We start from the raw sequence: 17,960 nt of genomic DNA, 5'->3' as shown, positions 1-17,960 counted from the left end.
TTTTTTTTTTTTCCCAGACATGTATTTTCCAGGAGTAGCTGGGTTGTTTTTTAATTTCTCAGATGTCGTGGTCTTATTTTGCAATCTGTGTCTTTGACAGGGGGACACCTGGCCCGCTGGCCTGAAAAGAGGGAGGAAGGGGAATGGAAGGGCGGGAAAAAAAAAAAACAAAACAGTAGCAATGATTTGAAGAGGAAAACAAACTTAGTTTAGTAATTATAATAGCAAAAATACAAGTTAATTGGGATTGAAACTAATAAATCAAATAGTTGAGAGTTTTCTGAAAACTGAAGTTCTTCCTCTGATCTGCCAGGGAGCGGAAAGAAAGAGTCTTGTGACTTGAAGTCAGTTTTATCTTTCCCGCTGACCAGAAAATGGAAATGGAGCAGTGATGTCTTCTGGGAGCTATGTTTCTGTTTACCTGTCCCAGAAGAACTGTCAATCATCCATGGAACTGCAGCATTAACTCTTCAATTCCCAGTGCACTGCATGGTGTTATAACAGATATTATAAAACCGTGACATCAAGCTAGATGGGGAAGATTACTAATCTTGTAAAAGACAGCACAATACTGTTACTATTAGAGTAACTCTAATATACCATTTTTATATTTGATCTGTTATTAGTCAGTGAGATATGCCTTCACAAAGGCAATATATTTCTTGTTCTTACCATAATATTAGTACTGCATAAATAGCTTGTATTTTATCTATTTTCACTTGTTAAGTTTTACTTACGTGTCTTTAATCGTAGGCATGGATTGGCAACATTCTCTGAGTTGCAAAAATAACATTCTTAAAAAAAAAAACTTTATTATTAGGGAGGATCCCAAAATAGAAGAACAAATAGCAATAAGATTGTTTTTGACACCACAATTTGGCCATAGCAGCTGTCTGACTGACGTGGCTCTACTTGGAAAGTAGAACAAATGCATCCCTGATTGGCATAGTTGTGCTGCCAGTCAGGGTATGGAGCACGGGTATGGAGGTTCTTGTTAGCCACTGAAGTTTTCTGTTAAGTGTCTTTTATTACTTGATTGTACATAGTAGAAAAAATAGAGTATTATCTTTGGAAAAAAATATTATTAGGGGGACTACTGTGATTGTCAAATCTGAATACTTTTTTCTTAGAATTGCTGTGTATATTTTGCTGTGCAGTGTTTGCAGAAAATGTATAGCTATGCATCTTAAAGATTTTTTTTTGTGTAACACTGTGTAACATTTCTAGACCAGTGGAGTTTTTACAATATTTATTATTTTGAATTTGAGGTCCAGAGGCCACATACAGTACGTTTTCTTAGTTACTTTATAAAGAAATTCTTGATAATATATAAAGCAAAGCCTCCCTGTGGAGGTGAAACTGAAGAACTGTATTCAGAACTGTTTCTGCAGCACTTTGCGTTACCCAGTAGGACTGACCACAGAATGTCTGTAAGTTTAGTGGGTTTGATTTCTGAAGGTACAGGTAGTGTAAATAATAATTTGTGTTCTTAAACCTTCTTTTCTTTTTTGAAGTAACAAATTGTGATTTGTTTTCCATGTTTTGTTCTCCCTGTGTTTCCAGATTCCTGAAATAATCCTTACCTGTGCAATTTGTATGGTGCTGAAAATTGCAGTGTGTATGTATTGCTCTTCATAGATAGGGAAAGTTTTGGAAAAGCGTGAGGATTGAGCAGCATGTTAGAGTGAAGGAGCTGGAGAAAAATTACTGTAGCTTCTTGAAACTGCCCCACATTGACTTTAAAACCAGCTGTGCAAATGAAGCTGAAAAATTAAAATTTGAGTGTCATCTTCTGATTAAATTGGAAAAGTTAAAATGAGTAGGATTTTTAACAGATTGATAAGCTGCTTTTTTGAACTTGAGCTTTGAAGTATGCCTCACTTCAAAAGCTTTTGACTTGGGAGTTATTGTGTAGGAATGACTAAGTGAAAACTCACTTAGATAAGCTCTGGATCCTTGTGTGATTGACTCAGGAAGCATCTTACAGATGCAGTTAATTGTATTCTTCCCTTGTATTTTGCTTGTGCATCTTCCAATGCTGTATTCCCCTCACACAAGAAGACAGATGCTGTGCCCGGATTTTTAGCACTTAGCCTGACCAGTCTTTGTGCCTGCTTCTCACCTCTTAGTCTGTGTCTACATCTGTGTCTGATGTTCTGCACCTGTCAGTTCTGAGCCAATGAATCCTCTTTCATCCCGTATCCCACAGAGAGAATGTAGAAATCAATAGCTGTTTGTTTACTCTGGACTGGAGTCTTTTTAGAGTTTAATCACTTGTGGCCAAGATGTTAAGCTAAGTTAAATCTGTCACCAGATGCAAGACCTTTCTGCTCCATCTTGGAGGTGAAATGGGGCAAGTGTAGATGAAATGTGCAATGGTATTTCAGTTCAGTGGTGTAATATTTTAAGATTTAATTTGGACTATGGGAAACTGTTTCAGTGCTGTCCGTTCAGAATTTATTTACCCCTTGAGATTCCTGAAGTGGAACAAAGTTGTAAGCAAAAGGTTTTAAGAGTTTATTCCAGGTATAACTATTTTAGTTTTCCCAATTTAAAGTGCTTTGGTAAAGCTGCTGTGTGTGGGAAGTGCTAGATAGTGCCTGATAACATCACTTAGAGAATGAATGCTCTGAATCTAATGGCTTGAAATTCCATGTTTTCTTATAATGATTGTTTATAGAAGTTTCAGGGAAGAAAAGTATTCTGACTGGTATTCTGTTGACTTCTGTCTTAGGAAATTGATGGTGTTTTTCCCTTGCTATTGGACTTAGGTATCTTCAGCTTTTACAATATGGCAAGCTAGTGTTGATACTGAGAGCTCCTAAAAATTTGAAACTTAACTTTAGAAGAAAGCTACAGCTAATATCTCCTTAAAAGTATTAAACCTCTTTAAAAACTCCTGTTAATCTAATACAATACTGTATTATACGTCAACAATACTATCTTTAAATTAGGGTTCTTACTGAAGTTACAGTTGCTAAATATGTTCCCGTGACGTTTGGTTTTCTTTATAGAAAGTGGAGCAGTTCCGAAAAAGAAGGATCCCTTAACACAAAGTAATTCCCTTCCACGTTCAAAAACAGTTGCAAAAACTGGATCCACAGGCCTTTCAGGCCACCATAGAACACCTAGCTACAGTGGGATATCAAGTGCTTCTGTGTCTAGATCAGCAACAAACCCTGCAACTTCAACTCACAAGGTATGGTGACAGCAGGTACAGTGGTGTTTGCTAGGGAGATTGATGTAAAGTCCAGGATGAACTCTGCATTTGCTGCTTTTATTGCAGTGTTGTGGTATGACTGCAACAGGGTTTTGAGGAGAACAAACTTAAAAAAACAAAAAACAAAAAAAACCACACCAAGAATAAAAAACAAAACTGAACCAAAAAAAACCAACAACCCAACACCTAAAATAAATCATAAACATTAAATTTTTGGCTAAGCCTCTTAAGCTAGACTGCAGAGTGAATTTTGGAAATCAGGAGTCTTGGAGAGTCTCAAAAGTCTTGGACCGCAAGCAGATTTTAGTTGTAACAAATTGTAGTAACAAATGATAATACTTTGTTTTGAAATCACATGGGATAGTGAGGAAAACTGAGCTGGCATAAAAACAAACTTTACTGACAGTATGTGAAGGACTGGGGGGAACCCCTACTCCAGAACTGTAGATTTTATCCCTACATTTTCCTTCTCCTAAACACACATACGTGGTTGTATTAAATCATAGAACGGCTTGGATTGGAAGGAACCTTAAAGATTCTGGTTCCATATTGCAACAGACTGAAAAGCAAATTATTTTAAAATTGTGATTGGAATACAAAAGTAAGTTCTGTACTATTAAGGCAGAAAAATGCTGTGTTTCTTTGTGCTATCTCTTTCCTTTCCCTCCTTATTTTCCTACTTTGTCATGCTACCTCCACATAATAGAGTAGAACACATTATTACATATATGCTTAAGTATGACAGCACTATTGTTTGTAGATATTTAGTACCTGTAATAGTGTAAAATGTATCAAGGCATTTTATATTCTTCTTCCTCTCTAGGCTGCTCCTAAAAATAGTAGAACAAATAAGCCTTCTACTCCTACCCCTGCTGCTCGAAAGAAGAAAGACATGAAAATATTTAGAAATGTGGACAGTAACCTTGCTAATCTTATCCTGAATGAAATTGTTGATAGGTAAGTTTGAAGAAAAGTAGGCTTTTTGCTGCAGAAAGCCAATTTTTCATTCAAAAAATCTTTGTGCTCTCAGAATGAAAACTAGCAATACATGTTTGTTGTTTCCTTGTTACCTTAGCAAAACAAGGAATACTCAATTAAGAAATGCCTATTTCTTGAAATGTGTAGCAGTATGAGTTGTAGATTTCCTCAAAGTAGTTATTTATGGTTGAATACATTTAATTATTCAGCTGCAGCTGAAAAAGAATCTCTCATTGTTAGACTAATTAGTATTCTATTTCTTTGTTAGTGGGCCAGCTGTCAAATTTGATGATATTGCAGGGCAGGAACTGGCTAAACAAGCTTTGCAAGAAATTGTTATCCTTCCTTCTCTTAGACCTGAGGTAAGCAGTTTGGTGGTGTTATCATTGTGGCAGAGTCAAAGAAATGAACTGTGCTTTACACGTGAAGTGAGGATTCTGATACCCTGTCTGTGTTGAGTATGATAGTTATCAATAGCTATTTGATGACAGCCTTCCTGTGTGCATGTTCATGTGTGTTAGAATATTGTGGTGAATTTTTTCACCTTCTGGTTAGTCAGCATAGGTAGGATAAAGGGACTGAGGTGGGAGCCTGAAAATTAGTGAAGCTGACTGTTCCAGATAGTTATAGCTATGTGTGGAAATGTAGAGAACAAAGCCCAGAACTGAAAGAGTTAAACACAAACAAAATGCTTCTTGTAATGAAATAGAGAAAATGCATGTTGGTTGGCCATCCTACAGAAACCGACAGCCATTTCTAATGATGGGTATTATGGCAAAGAATGTCTACTGACAGTGGTCTTCAGACATGGTGCACATACGAGTGACTCCGTAACTATTCATTTTGTTTGTTTATTGGAATTATTAGAAGGTAGAATGAAGGAGAGAATCAGAAAATTAGCATTCTGAAACTTTTGAACCTGCTAAAATGTGACAGAAATAACTACAACAGATATATGCCTATGGGAAAGTGTAGATTTGCTTGCTGTTATTATAATTGAAGTAGTTTTGTAGTGTAGGAAAGAAAGTCACAATGAGTGAGACAGAGGAGATTATCAATGGAATGTTAAGACAGTAGGTGGCAGATAAGTAATATTTTAAGTAGTTTTCAGGTTAAAACTAAAATCTCTAGGTTTTCCTTTAAAAAAAAAAAATTGTTCTCCCATGTGTAGTTAATAGGAACACTGCTTTAACTCTCCTACAACGCAGGGGAGTTGTGCTTGTGCACAACACCCACGTGTTTTTAAATGGAAATTAGTGCTTTAAACTTGATAAGCTGCTCTGTCTCAAAGATTATATTCTTTTATATTCATTTCATGGTATGTCTATACATGAAATGATTGTGGTGTAGTTTGACTGTGTGTGCAAGTAGTGAGGTGCATTAGGGCAAGGTAGTAATGAAATGTAACTTCTCCAAGAATCTGTACAGTTGTAGCACTGTTACTATTGCTACCAGTCCTATCCAGTAAGCCATTCCTGAATTTTTAACCATTTTCTTTTAGAGGTAAAGCATCACATCTTTTTTCCTGTCTTTCCCCTTCACCCTGCCCAAGATTGAATGGCTTGCTTTTCCTGTGTTGTTGCAGTTAGTTAAAAGCAGTGCGTAACTCTAGGAGCTAAGCTTAATTGGTGGCTGTTAATGCTGGCAAGACAATGAAACATCTTTTGGTGTTTAATAAAATTATAGGGGGGAAAGACAATCCTCATTCAGAGTTTAAAGAAATTACTGTCTTTAGTCCATGTAATGATCTAACCAAGTGTATATTTACTGTTTGTAACACTTCAATTCTTCTTGAAGTTAACTTACGATGGTGTATTTTTCAAGTTATTTACAGGACTTAGAGCTCCTGCACGTGGATTGTTGCTCTTTGGCCCACCAGGAAATGGGAAGACAATGTTGGTGAGGAAAAATTCTGCATACGTGGGTTGGTGGTCTTCAAATATAACTGTTGGGATGGCTTGTGTTCAGGTTTTCTGAACTTCCTTGTTTCTGTGTGGCCTTGTACGTTGCATTATTTTGTACTATTCTTAAAGTATCTTTTGTGTCAGCTAATTAAATTCTGCTTTACTGGGAAGCTCATGGGTGTAATGTCTGGATGTTATGCTATCAGTGCAGTTGGAACTTGAACCAGAACTTCTCCAACTGTGTGTGTGCAGTAGAAATGCAGTGTGTGTACATGCATTTAAATCTCCTGGACTTATTTGGTACATTTTACTTTCTGAAAGTTTTAAAACTCACTGCCACGCTGTGGAGTTTTGTTGACATTGAAGGACTTAGATTAAAATCGCTGTGGCTTACACCAGGGTGTTCCTGACTGGAGAGGAGTGTTGGTGAGGTTGAAGTGGTTACGCTCTCTAACTAATCCCAGGTACTTCCAGATTTGCAGTAGCACAGCAGGGGCTTTGATAAATGTGAGTTTTGCAGTAACAAACAATACGGTGTCTCTGGATACGTCCTTGCAGTATTACCTTAATATGAAAATGCGAAATAATGCATTTTGTGGGGAAGGCCAAACTGTTCTAACTGAATTCTCTTCAGTATCATAAGTAGTATCTTAAACTAGCGAGTCCAAGTTTTGTTTTCTGAGAGAGGAAGAGTAACATGGTTAATCGCTTGTGTGCAGCAGCAATTAAAACACTGTGTGCTCTCTATCAAAATATACAAGAAATGCAGATAGTTTTTTGAACTGGAGGGGAAGCACAGTAGCAAGCTTTTTGCCTTCCATGCTATGTGAGAAACAACAATTGCTTGAGAACTGCCTGGCACCTTCTTGTTTTATGGTGTGCTGGGTTCAGGGAACTGGGGGGATGGCTGTACATCAGCCATCAGCCAGGGAACATCGTGACAGTGCAGCTGAGCTTGGCGCGTCCTCCCTAATCACGTGGCGTGCTGCAGATGCATGCTGCCTTTGATTGTGAAGCTGGGTCTGCTCTGAAACCCCTAGTGGAAATACTGGGCACTTGGGCTCTTCTGTTGTGTTTTACCTATTTGAACATAATTGCTAATCAATTTAAAAGAAACAAACAGAATAAAGCAATACCACTCTCACCCCACTCACACACACAAAAAGCTTGTATAACCAAGTAATAGTAACTTCTTGAATATGGTTATACTGTTAATGAAGAAGGTACTCTGTGTATGGTAAAAAATATAATTTTAATGTGACTCGACTCATGCTACTCTAAATTGCTTCTCTAAATGAGGTAAAATTGTTGTCAGTGCTTACTTATGATACATTAAAAGGAGCAGGAGACTAGTGCTCTTTGGTGAGCAAATTGTAGATGGCTGTGGAGATATTGTGATTAGAGAAGTATAAGGAAGTCTGGAAACTTCTGTAGAGGTTCTGCTGCTTCTCTGTTCTGATTTGTAAGTGTGTAAGTTGTCTTTAGCATTTACATTTTCAAATCACTATGGAAAACATCGGTAATAGCTGCAGAAGTAAAGAGGCATCTTCAGTGTGATGTTTTAAAAAGCGTATTTTTTCTGTCCTAGGCCAAAGCAGTTGCTGCAGAATCAAATGCTACTTTCTTCAATATCAGTGCTGCAAGCCTAACTTCAAAATACGTAAGTAGTAACTGTAAACTGCATTAATGAGAAAACACATGGGCTGTGATTGGGGCTTATAAAGGCCAGGACTTCTGATAACTCTTTGGTGAACTGGTTCCCTATAGTGAATATAAAGTCTTCAGAGAAATGATTTGCCAACTTAAGGAAAAAAAAAATTTGTGCCTGTGATAATTCAATGTCACTGGATTTTTCCTGTTTAGGATGGCACTGATTGTGACAGAGATGAGTGGTTGTTGTTTTCTCCTCCTTTAAAAAAAGTAAAGGAAGCTTTTATAACTTAGGCACCAAAATCTCTGATGTCTTAATTGTGATCATAAGTTTGAACATTTCTTTTAAAAAGAACATGACTGTATGTAATACTGAACTAGTAATAATAATAGAATACATACCAGTGGACTGTGAGACTTTATCAGCATTTTTTCCTGTAAGCCCTTATCTTGGGGGTCTTGTAATAAATGCTTTCTAAATTCCCTCCAAAAACAGTTCATTGTTGTTTCAGGTGGGTGAAGGTGAGAAATTGGTGCGTGCTCTATTTGCAGTAGCCAGAGAACTGCAGCCTTCGATAATTTTTATTGGTAAGACCTTAAACGTTATTGATCTTTTTTTTACTCTTTTTAAACGTATTGACTTTTTAAATTTGAATTACCAGTCAAAATTACTTTGAGTAATTCTGTAGAGTACAGCAAATGTCTTGATTATGACCTGCTGGCTAACCAGTAATTCCAAACACAACATGTTAGATTATTGTTACTGTGGTGCTAATAGTGGGAATTAGTGTCATCAAAACCATAGCAGGCTGTACAGCCTCTACAGAGCAAGTCCTCTTTGGTATTAAATGTCAAGCATGAAAACAAGTTTTGCTCGTCCTGAAGTACAGTTTATTATCCAGCAGGATTTTTTTTCTCACTTGTGTGTAGTATGAAATGTTTAAATAGCAACACATAGCATGGTAAGCCTAGTCGGAAAAATAAACAAGCTTTTAATGTCTGCTTACACATAAAAGATAAAAGATCTGTCTGTATCCTAAGGGAGAAAAAAGATTTGATCTTTCTTGCTGGAGTCCTATATTAGTAAAATATCTTAAGCAAACATGAAGGCTTTAATGTATGTTTAACTAAGGCATATTTCCTTTTTTTTTAGATGAAGTTGATAGCCTTTTGTGTGAAAGAAGAGAAGGTGAACATGATGCTAGTAGGCGTCTAAAAACAGAATTTTTAATAGAATTTGATGGTGTAAGTATCTAGTCTAAGTATTGCATGATTTTAGGTGAGTCGGCTAACGTCATGGGTGCCAGTACAAGCTGCAGATGAAACATGAATAGGATTTGGCTGCTAGGACTTACCTTGACAGACAGTGTGTGTTTTGTTTCTTTTTTTTTATTGCTGTTAATTCTATTTTATTTTTTACCTACATACTCTTGTACTTCAGAAAATTGAGTCTGGCAGTAATAAAGGAGCTGTGAAAACAAAAAATATTGTTACTAGGAAAGAGTGATATTTCAGGGTCAAGTAGCATTGAATCTTTGTTTGCAACTGCATGTTTTGATGAAATGCATTTCTGGCAAAGTAAGAGGAGTCAGTGGGTTTTAAGTAGAGTTGTTGCATTGGTTGTTTTTTTTCGTTGTTGGTTTTCTTTAAGAATTCTAACTCACCAAAGTGTGCACTTTGTCAAAGAGTAAGGTGAGATTTGAGGGGTGGTAATTTCAGAGAGTCTATTTTGGATCATTGGTGTATACACAGCTCTGACAAATCAGAAATATTCATTTTTGTGTTAGTGTGCTTTTTATTAAATTATTTGGTTTTTGTTTGTATCATAATCTAGAGATGATGAGATGCAGTTAAATATGTTTAGCCTGCATGTGTGTAATATCCAGGAATAGAAAGTGGATGTTTCGTTGTTGGGGGGGGGAACCCCACAAATGAACATCAGAATGCTTTTGTCACACAGCACTGATATTTGTATGGAAGAATCTTACTTCATTTTCTCATAATGCAGTGGAATACTGTTGCAGCTGTGTAGCAATGATAATGAAGTACAGGAGGAGAAGATAATTGTATAGAGAGACATAACAAGATTAGGAAAAACTTGTCCAGAGTGGGATGAATTGGGACAAATAGTACAATGTGGCAATAATATACAGAAATTACTGCCCACGTGTATTCAAACAGGGTTTTCTTTTAAAATAAGGAGAAGAAAATCAAATGTAACTTTCAAGTTAGGGACTTGAGATCAAGGTGGAGCTTTATTACACCATACTTTGGATTGTTTTGGGCTCACTTTGACAGCAATGAACTTGAACACTGTGTCATGTGCTAACTTTTTTTTCCTTGAATTTAAAGCATTCTTTAGATAAATATGAAGCTAACTGCATTTAAAAAAAAAAAAAACAAACAGCAAAATCCTGTCAGTGCACTGAATCAGTGGCAAGTTTTTATAACTTAAATGCTGTGTACTGAAAACTGTCTTGCTTGTCTTTGTTATATAGGTGCAGTCTTCTGGAGAGGACAGAATACTTGTGATGGGAGCAACAAACAGGCCACAGGAGCTTGATGATGCTGTTCTCAGGTATCAGAATGTCTCTTATGAGCGTGATCATGTGATGCTTGTTATGAACAGCTGGTTTTGCTGCTTAGTTTCTTGATTGCAAATTTTTACTAATTAAGCAAAGCTGTTTGGCAAGAATAAATTTAGCTTTTCAGAGGTGCCTATTCTCTTTTGGGATACGTCTGTACAAGCATGACAGTTAGATTTGTCTAAAGCAGCAGTGCCTCTTAAAACCAACTCAGTATTTTATAACTCTTTTGCATCTCTCACCCTACTTTTTTTTATTTGGAGCTTGAAGAAATTCGATGAATGAAATCTAGTAGTTACTCTGTGAATATTTGACTTCTGATGTTCCCTGCAGTTGAAGATCTTGCTGTAGATTTGCCATAGGCCTTTTTTAGCTGAAAGCTTTCACGTTTGCTTCTCTATTCATTCTTGACTGAGGAAAATAAGGGTGTCAGCACTGTCTGAACAAATGAATTGCATTTTTAAAAATTCCAAAGACCTCTTGTGTACAGTGAAGTGATGCATTGTTGTTAGTGAGAGTCAGTGATGTTTTTTACTTCTTGAGTGTTTCCTCTTTGGGAGGAGTTTCATGATCTCAGCAGGAGTAAGGTGACACCAGCAGCTCATGCATGTTGATTTTGTTTTTTTTTTTTTTTTAAACCTAGAGTTCTGCTTCCTAGAATTAGATGATGGAAGTGAAATCTTGATATTTATCAAGCCAAGTGTTAGATCTGTATGCACTGGAAAACCAGAAAAGTGTATGTGTATTTATACATGTGTGTTTTTTCTAGACGGTTCACCAAACGGGTATATGTATCTTTACCAAATGAGGAAGTAAGTACTGGTTTCCATGCATTTTCTTCGATTTGAGATGCATTTTCTTTGATGCATTTTATTGGAATCAAAAACAGAAGTCTCAAAAAATTAACTTGCCCTGGATGACTGCAGTTTGGTGATTTAATTTCTGGCCCAGCCCGGCCACATAAACTGTGCTTTAATTCTGGCAACTATCTTAAGCTGTTGCATTTCTTGTGCTTGCTACCAGTAAATTTAGTAGTAGTTACTCAGTATTAGTGAGATGTTGCTTACATACTGGCAGGCATGGACAAGTCTGATTTAGGGCTTGCAGGAGCAGGTTTGGTTGGCAGGAGAGAGTATTTATTGCAGAAGATAAAGGTAACTTTCTTAATGTGGTTTTCTTTCTCAGTTGAACAGCAGATTAGGACTTTTGATGAGGATTCTAACATGTTATTGTGCAAATGTTTAGAGCCAGCGTGATCCTTGTTCTCATTATTAGCAAATCCCTCTCTCTCTGAAGAGATTATTTTGTATGCTCTAATCACAAAAGCACTACAGGCAAATTTAAGTCAGTGAAGCACAAAAGCTAGCCCAATGAACACATAGTTTTGTTATTGTAATAAAATTTAAGTGTACCATGAAAACTAGTTTTACATATAATAAATGTATCATCTTTTCAGACGAGATTGATTTTGCTAAAGAATCTTCTAAGCAAACAAGGAAGTCCATTGACCCAAAAAGAGTTGGCACAGCTAGCAAGGTAAGTATTTTGTAACTATACTCATCTACTAAATTAATTCATGCTGTTTTATTGCCCTCTAAATTTATCTGACGCTGATCTTCAGAAAGTGATAGAACTAACTGAGAATGTGAAGTATGCATTCTGGAAAGATATTCTTCAGTCAGAGTATAGCAAATTGTTTTTCTTTTATGAATCTGTATCCGTACATATATATATATATTTTTTTCTTTTTTTCACCCCTACACTACAGAACCGGGTTTTGTTGTTGAAACATGCTCATCAATACTTTTGTTTCTGAGAAGTGATGGAGATGCTTCTCTCCACTCATCCCCCCCATCAGTCCAACTCTCTTCCATAATGTAAAAAATCAATGCCTGTTTTGCATTTGTTATGCATTTCAAATCACAAGCAAGTTTTCTTTCATTCTGTTGTTGGGATTATTGAAAATATTACCAACATAACAAGTACTGAGTAATTTTGTTCTTCTCAATTTCACGTTTGTTTGAAAAAATGAGAGCTAAGTGCCCTTACTATGAAACAAAGTTGTTGCTTTTTTTTTTTTTTTTAAATAATTAATACTGACACAATAGTGCTGTTTTCCATCTTCAGATAGTGTAAAGGGTGTGAAGGAAAGTAAACCGTGGGTAAAGTGACTTAGGCAGGAGGGAGTGAAAAACAATTGTGAGATCTGAAATATTCAAGTGGATGCCCTTCTGTCGTCTTTTGTGGTAGTATGCAGGAGGCAGGTATGCTCTGGAATGTTGTGTTTTTTCAACCTCTTAATGTTACATAAATTAGGATGCTAGCTCAGGCCATATTTAAGCTACAGTAGCGGCGAGGTGAAGGAAGAACGAAGCAATTTGGACTCTAACTACCAGTTTATGCACCAAATTACAAATGCAAATGAAGCACTTTTTTTTTCTATAAGAGTTTAGTTTTTTATAAAAAGTGCCCTCTCCGTTTCAACTGCCATGTATTTTTTTGTTTCAGAAGAAATTAGAATTAAAACTACTTCATGTTTCCTTATCTGATCTTTATTTATTTATTTTTTTAACTAACCAGAACAGTTCTCTCCAGAAGGCTGGACTGTGAAGCTTATTGTAGACTACCCTGAGTTGGGAATGACCCACAGGGGTCAAATCAGCTCCTCACTCCACACACACCTAAGAGTTGCACCAGAAATATGAATGTTGTCCAGGTGCTTCTTGACCACTGACAGGTTTATGGAGCCATGACCACTGCCCTGAACTAATCCTCAACCTGACCCTCCCCTTAATGCAGATCCATGCTGTTTCTTGGATCCTGTTGCTGTCACAGCTCCTGCCCCGCTGCTCCCCTTGTAGGCTCCCTTGTAGGCTGCCATGAGACCTCCACTTGATCTCCTCTAGGCTGAAAAAACAGGACTTTGGCTGCTCTTCATCTTCCCCTTTAGACCCTTCACTGTCTTTGTTTCCTTCAGACGCATCCTAATATCTTCATATCCTTTTTAGGTTGTGACACCAAAACTGCACCTCATACTTTAAAGTAGTGACTATTTCAATTTTACTTAACATTTCTTTTGTCTGGTTAGCTGTGCAAACACTCTCAGAATACAGTTGGTCCTTTTGGCTGTCAGGATATAGTGTTGACTTTACTGAGTTTACTAACAAACAACCTCCCTCCACCAGAGAATTTCTGCAGGTCTGTACTTCAGTCACTTGGCCCTCAATGTATTCAGGATTGTGCTGTCCCAGGTGCTGAATCCAGCTTTGCTCTTGTTAAGTTTCATATATCTCTTAAATTAAAATGGCTCTAAGGTCTCTCTACTCTGAAAGGAATCAGTGGCTCCTCCTATTTTAGTATTGTCTGAACTGAACTCCATTGTCCAGAAATCGAGTTGTCCAGGTTACTGACTTAAAAAGTAAGCAGGCAAAAAACCCCCAAACCATTAAGAAGTACAAGCCATAAAATTTAGCTCAAGGAATCCCACTAGTGACTGGCGGCCAGCCTGATGGTACCTTCTCCACTACAATACTTTGAGCACATCCTGTTGGCCAACTGTTTGTTCCTTGTATTGTGTACTTGTACGGTATACAGCTAGACATTTTGTCCAGAAGGATACTGTGAGACTATTACTTATAATAAAAAAAAATATCCTGTTTGTGGCTTTCCTTCCATTCATAAGGGTAGATAAAATTGTCATAAAAGGATATTAAGTTAGTGAGATATGACTTTCTGTTCATGAATCTATGTTGGTTTTGGCTTCTCGTTATAGACAGCTTCAACTCTACAGTTGGGTGAGTTTTTCGTATTGAAATCATTTTTAGGTAACTTCTTATTTATATTAGCAGTATCTGTGGCTTCCCAGTTCAGTGGGGAGCTTTATTCTTTGAGATACTAAATGGTTATGTCACGTGAAAAGAAAAGACTGCAAATTCTGAGAGTTACTTGGCAATTACTTTTAGAGTATAGTCTCAAACATAGGAAAAAGATACTCAACCAGAAATAACTCTGCTAAAGGAAGACATACTGCTTTAAAGACTTGGAGTTACTCTACTGAATTAGATCGATTTAATCCCTGGTATCCACTAGTCAGCTGTTCCTGAGGCTTTTCATAAAGGGCATACTGTGAAACTATCACTTTCAAAACCAAATAATACTATTAGATTTTTAGAAGTATCTGCTTTTGCCCTTTAGCACCAATATCAACTAAAAATGCATACTGTTTTACTCACAGATTTTATGTGGTATTGGAATCTCATTATATTGGGTTATGAGACAGTTGAATTAAATGATGACAAACTAGCAGTAAGATGTTCTTGTAACAGAAGTTTGACTTCTGTTTTCATCAACAAGTCTTAAGTGGTTGCTGTCGTCTTGCTTCTCCTTGCATATTAGACAGGATTTGAATATCTGTGCCTAAAGTTTATCTGGAAAAGACTTGCATGTAATCAGTTACACTGAACGCACTACTAGATTATTAAATTTGGAAAACAACATAGTATTTCTTTTGATCAAATAATGTCTTAACCATGTGTAATTAAAAACGATGTTTTGAAGCACTTTTTCCCCTCTTCCTTCCTCTCCTCTCCCCCCTTTTAAAGAATGACAGATGGATACTCTGGAAGTGATTTAACTGCATTAGCAAAGGATGCAGCACTAGGTCCTATCCGAGGTAAGCTTGCACAGTTTTTATGTTTAGGCTTCCAAAAAACTGCACTACCCTTGAAGACATTGAAGATGTTTATCTAGAGTAGTTAAATTAGTGTATGCATTTAGATATACAAATTTTACTTTGGCAGATCACTTCACATGTGAGTCCATGTTGAGAAGAGATCACAGAAATTATTTCTTCCACCTGATCCTGGCTTCCAAATAAAATATATATTAAAAAAAAAAATAATGTCAGCCTTGCTGATCTCACCTACATTCTTTGTACCCTCAGAGAAAAAAGTTTGCTGTACTACGTTGACACCATAGTAGTACTTGAAGAAAACTGTAAAATGAGAAGGGCTACTGAATTGAGGAGTTCCCACTAGAACTGTATGCAATGAGATGCAGTCTTATGCATCTACCTGATTTATTTCTGTATTCTTGGCTAACAGTACTTTTGTTTGCTAAGAACTGTGCATGTTCTGCTTGATAGAGAAGGTTATAGGTCCTAAGAATAAAATTGTGGAGGACAGCTGTTATACTTGGATGCTTCCCTTTGTGAGGAAGGATGTAGTTCTGCTAACATCTTGTACTGTATCTGTAATGAGTCACTTTGTGAGCAGCATGGATGGGAGGGTGTTTAATGGGAAGAAAGGGAAGGAAGAGGAAAACACCACCGTGTACTTTTCCTTAAGGAAGATTATGTTGCAGCAGATAGACACGTATCTTGTTTGTGGTGGTGTTCCAATTAAAAGTACAGTTTAGCGTGTTTTAATTGTCAGAAGAAGTAGGCTTTCCTACAGAACTCAGTGATCTTTCTTTATTTTCACAGAATTAAAACCAGAGCAAGTGAAGAACATGTCTGCCAGTGAGGTATGCTCTTCCAGCAATTATTTTCCCTTTTGAATGGAACACGTGCTCAGCAGAAACTTTTAATGTCTCTTTGCTTACGCCTAGTATCATACAAAACACAAGTTTGTTTTTTCATGGCTGTTACATCTTTGTGATTACTTCCTTTCTTAAGAAGGCTCTTTAAAACTGTGATTGGGAAGAAACATCTACCCTGAGATATCAGAGGTTCTTTGTGTGGTTTGGTTGTCAAGTTTGAGTGCCTCTTTTTTTCATAGTTGATCTCCAATATTGTTAGTTTCAGCTAACTAGCCTGTCTTTTCCCTTATACTGAGCTGGAACTTCATGATATCTCTCAGAGACCTGGCTTTTGTGTTTTTTTTTTTGTTTTGTTTTTTTTTTTCAGTGTTGCTCTCCCCAAAACTTCCCAGAAGTATTGTATAAAATGCTGGGTTTTTTTTTGTCTTTACATAAAACAAGTAATTGTAAGAAGAACCTCTGAGCAATTTTAAATCTCTAAACCTAGATGGAAAGGAAGAAATTGGCTCTTAAAAAAGTCTTCTACTCAAAAGTACTTGGAAATCAGTGTTATGTAGGGAAAGCTATGAAACACCCGTTGTTTGCTATATTGGCCTTAGATCAGAACTACAGTCAGTTGAAAATATTTTTTCTACAAACTAGAGAACATCATTGTGACTTTACTGTAAGTGCAAGTTTACTTTCAGTAACCTATAAACTCTAGTCCCAGTGAAACCTGGAGAATCAGCACCATTTGTAATGTTAATACTTATTTGATGATGCGACTGCTCTTACACACTCTTTGCCTACCTACCACTGTGTCTGGACATATCTCCTACATAAGGAAAGGCCTACTTATAATCATGTTCCCAGCAAACTGAAAGGCATGTGTTGAATCAGTGAAGTGAGATGATAAGATTTCCTTGGCTGACAGCCTATTGTGATCTTGAATACATTTGTTGTTGTTTATCTTTTTTTGGGCGTGAGGACCTTTAGTGCCTTATTCTCTTGGGGCACAAAGGTATGCTTTGAATGTTTTAAAAATCTCTCATTGTACACTTTAATCAGTCTAGTGTCCTAATGTGCACTGGCTTGCACCACCTAGTGGAGTAGGAAGCAGTAACACACACTCATGGGCTATCAAGTAACAAAGCTAACATAATTATCAAACATACTATAATAAATACTGATAATCTTAAATGAGACGAGACTATTGCATCATTATATGAAGCATGTTAGAAGTAAACACTGAAGTACTTTTTGAATAAACTGAAGCATTTTAACTGCTTGTTACCCTAATGTCTTTTGCTTTTCTTTTAGATGAGAAATATTAAATTATCAGATTTCACTGAGTCTTTGAAGAAGATAAAGCGTAGTTTGAGCCCTCAGACACTGGAAGCATACATTCGTTGGAACAAGGACTTTGGAGATACCACGGTGTGAAACAGTACTTTAAGTGGAACAAAGTGCTGCCTAAGGAGCAGGAGTACAGACTACTGGAAAGCAGCCAAAGTTTACAGGACTTGGCAGATCTTTAAGTATCTGCATTAAAACTTGAGAATATGAAAAAATTATACAATGTGAAATAAGTTCATCAAAACCTCCTTGCCGTTTAGTGAGGATTTACACACTGTAAGTAAGAGCACAATAGGACTTTGGATAAGATTCCTACCAATCTGATCATAGTTTGAACAATATGCATATTTTGTTTCAGTTGGAAGGCTCTGATGATATTGATCATTGGAAGACCTTTTCCCTATGTTGTGTGTTATTTTTGTTTTTAATTCTGCCATGGCATTAATGTCTGGCTTCCTGATAACTACTAATAGTTGGATTTTTTTGTAACCTTTGGTTCTGCTTTTGTCCCTTTTTATTTTACCTTTAATGTGCCAAATAAAACAAATTCCCTGTGCAAAGATGAAGAACAGCATTGGGGGATTACAATTATTAAAATGTAAAATGCAGCTGGTCTGTTATTATTTGTCTTTTTGTTTAGTTGAATGTGAGTGCTTTGTTCACAGAAAAGTTCTAAAAAAGACCTTTGATAGCAGAACAGCAAAAAAAGAAAAACTACAAAATCAGTTCAAACTTCTTTTTTTTTTTTTT

The 17,960-nt window shown here is 36.6% G+C and overlaps 1 protein-coding gene across 1 annotated transcript in view; it reads left to right on the top strand.

Annotated features, from left to right (window-relative positions):
* LOC100546443 (spastin) overlaps positions 1–17,918 on the top strand; it is an 18,176-nt gene extending 258 nt beyond the window's left edge. Inside the window, exons 2-14 of the mRNA XM_010706951.3 lie at positions 2,998–3,199; positions 4,044–4,177; positions 4,467–4,560; positions 6,023–6,097; positions 7,691–7,762; positions 8,265–8,340; positions 8,906–8,997; positions 10,251–10,330; positions 11,107–11,149; positions 11,794–11,873; positions 14,939–15,009; positions 15,820–15,860; positions 17,175–17,918. Of these exons, the coding sequence (XP_010705253.2) occupies positions 2,998–3,199; positions 4,044–4,177; positions 4,467–4,560; positions 6,023–6,097; positions 7,691–7,762; positions 8,265–8,340; positions 8,906–8,997; positions 10,251–10,330; positions 11,107–11,149; positions 11,794–11,873; positions 14,939–15,009; positions 15,820–15,860; positions 17,175–17,297 (1,183 nt within the window). The 3' untranslated portion in view covers positions 17,298–17,918. The remainder of the gene's footprint in view (positions 1–2,997; positions 3,200–4,043; positions 4,178–4,466; positions 4,561–6,022; positions 6,098–7,690; positions 7,763–8,264; positions 8,341–8,905; positions 8,998–10,250; positions 10,331–11,106; positions 11,150–11,793; positions 11,874–14,938; positions 15,010–15,819; positions 15,861–17,174) is intronic.
* Positions 17,919–17,960: the final 42 nt, after the last annotated feature.

The sequence above is a fragment of the Meleagris gallopavo genome, chromosome 2 (assembly GCF_000146605.3).
Source record: "Meleagris gallopavo isolate NT-WF06-2002-E0010 breed Aviagen turkey brand Nicholas breeding stock chromosome 2, Turkey_5.1, whole genome shotgun sequence".
Taxonomy (NCBI): Eukaryota; Metazoa; Chordata; class Aves; order Galliformes; family Phasianidae; genus Meleagris; species Meleagris gallopavo.
Note: the sequence above shows the minus strand (reverse complement) of the source record. Positions and strands in the feature narration are given on the sequence as shown.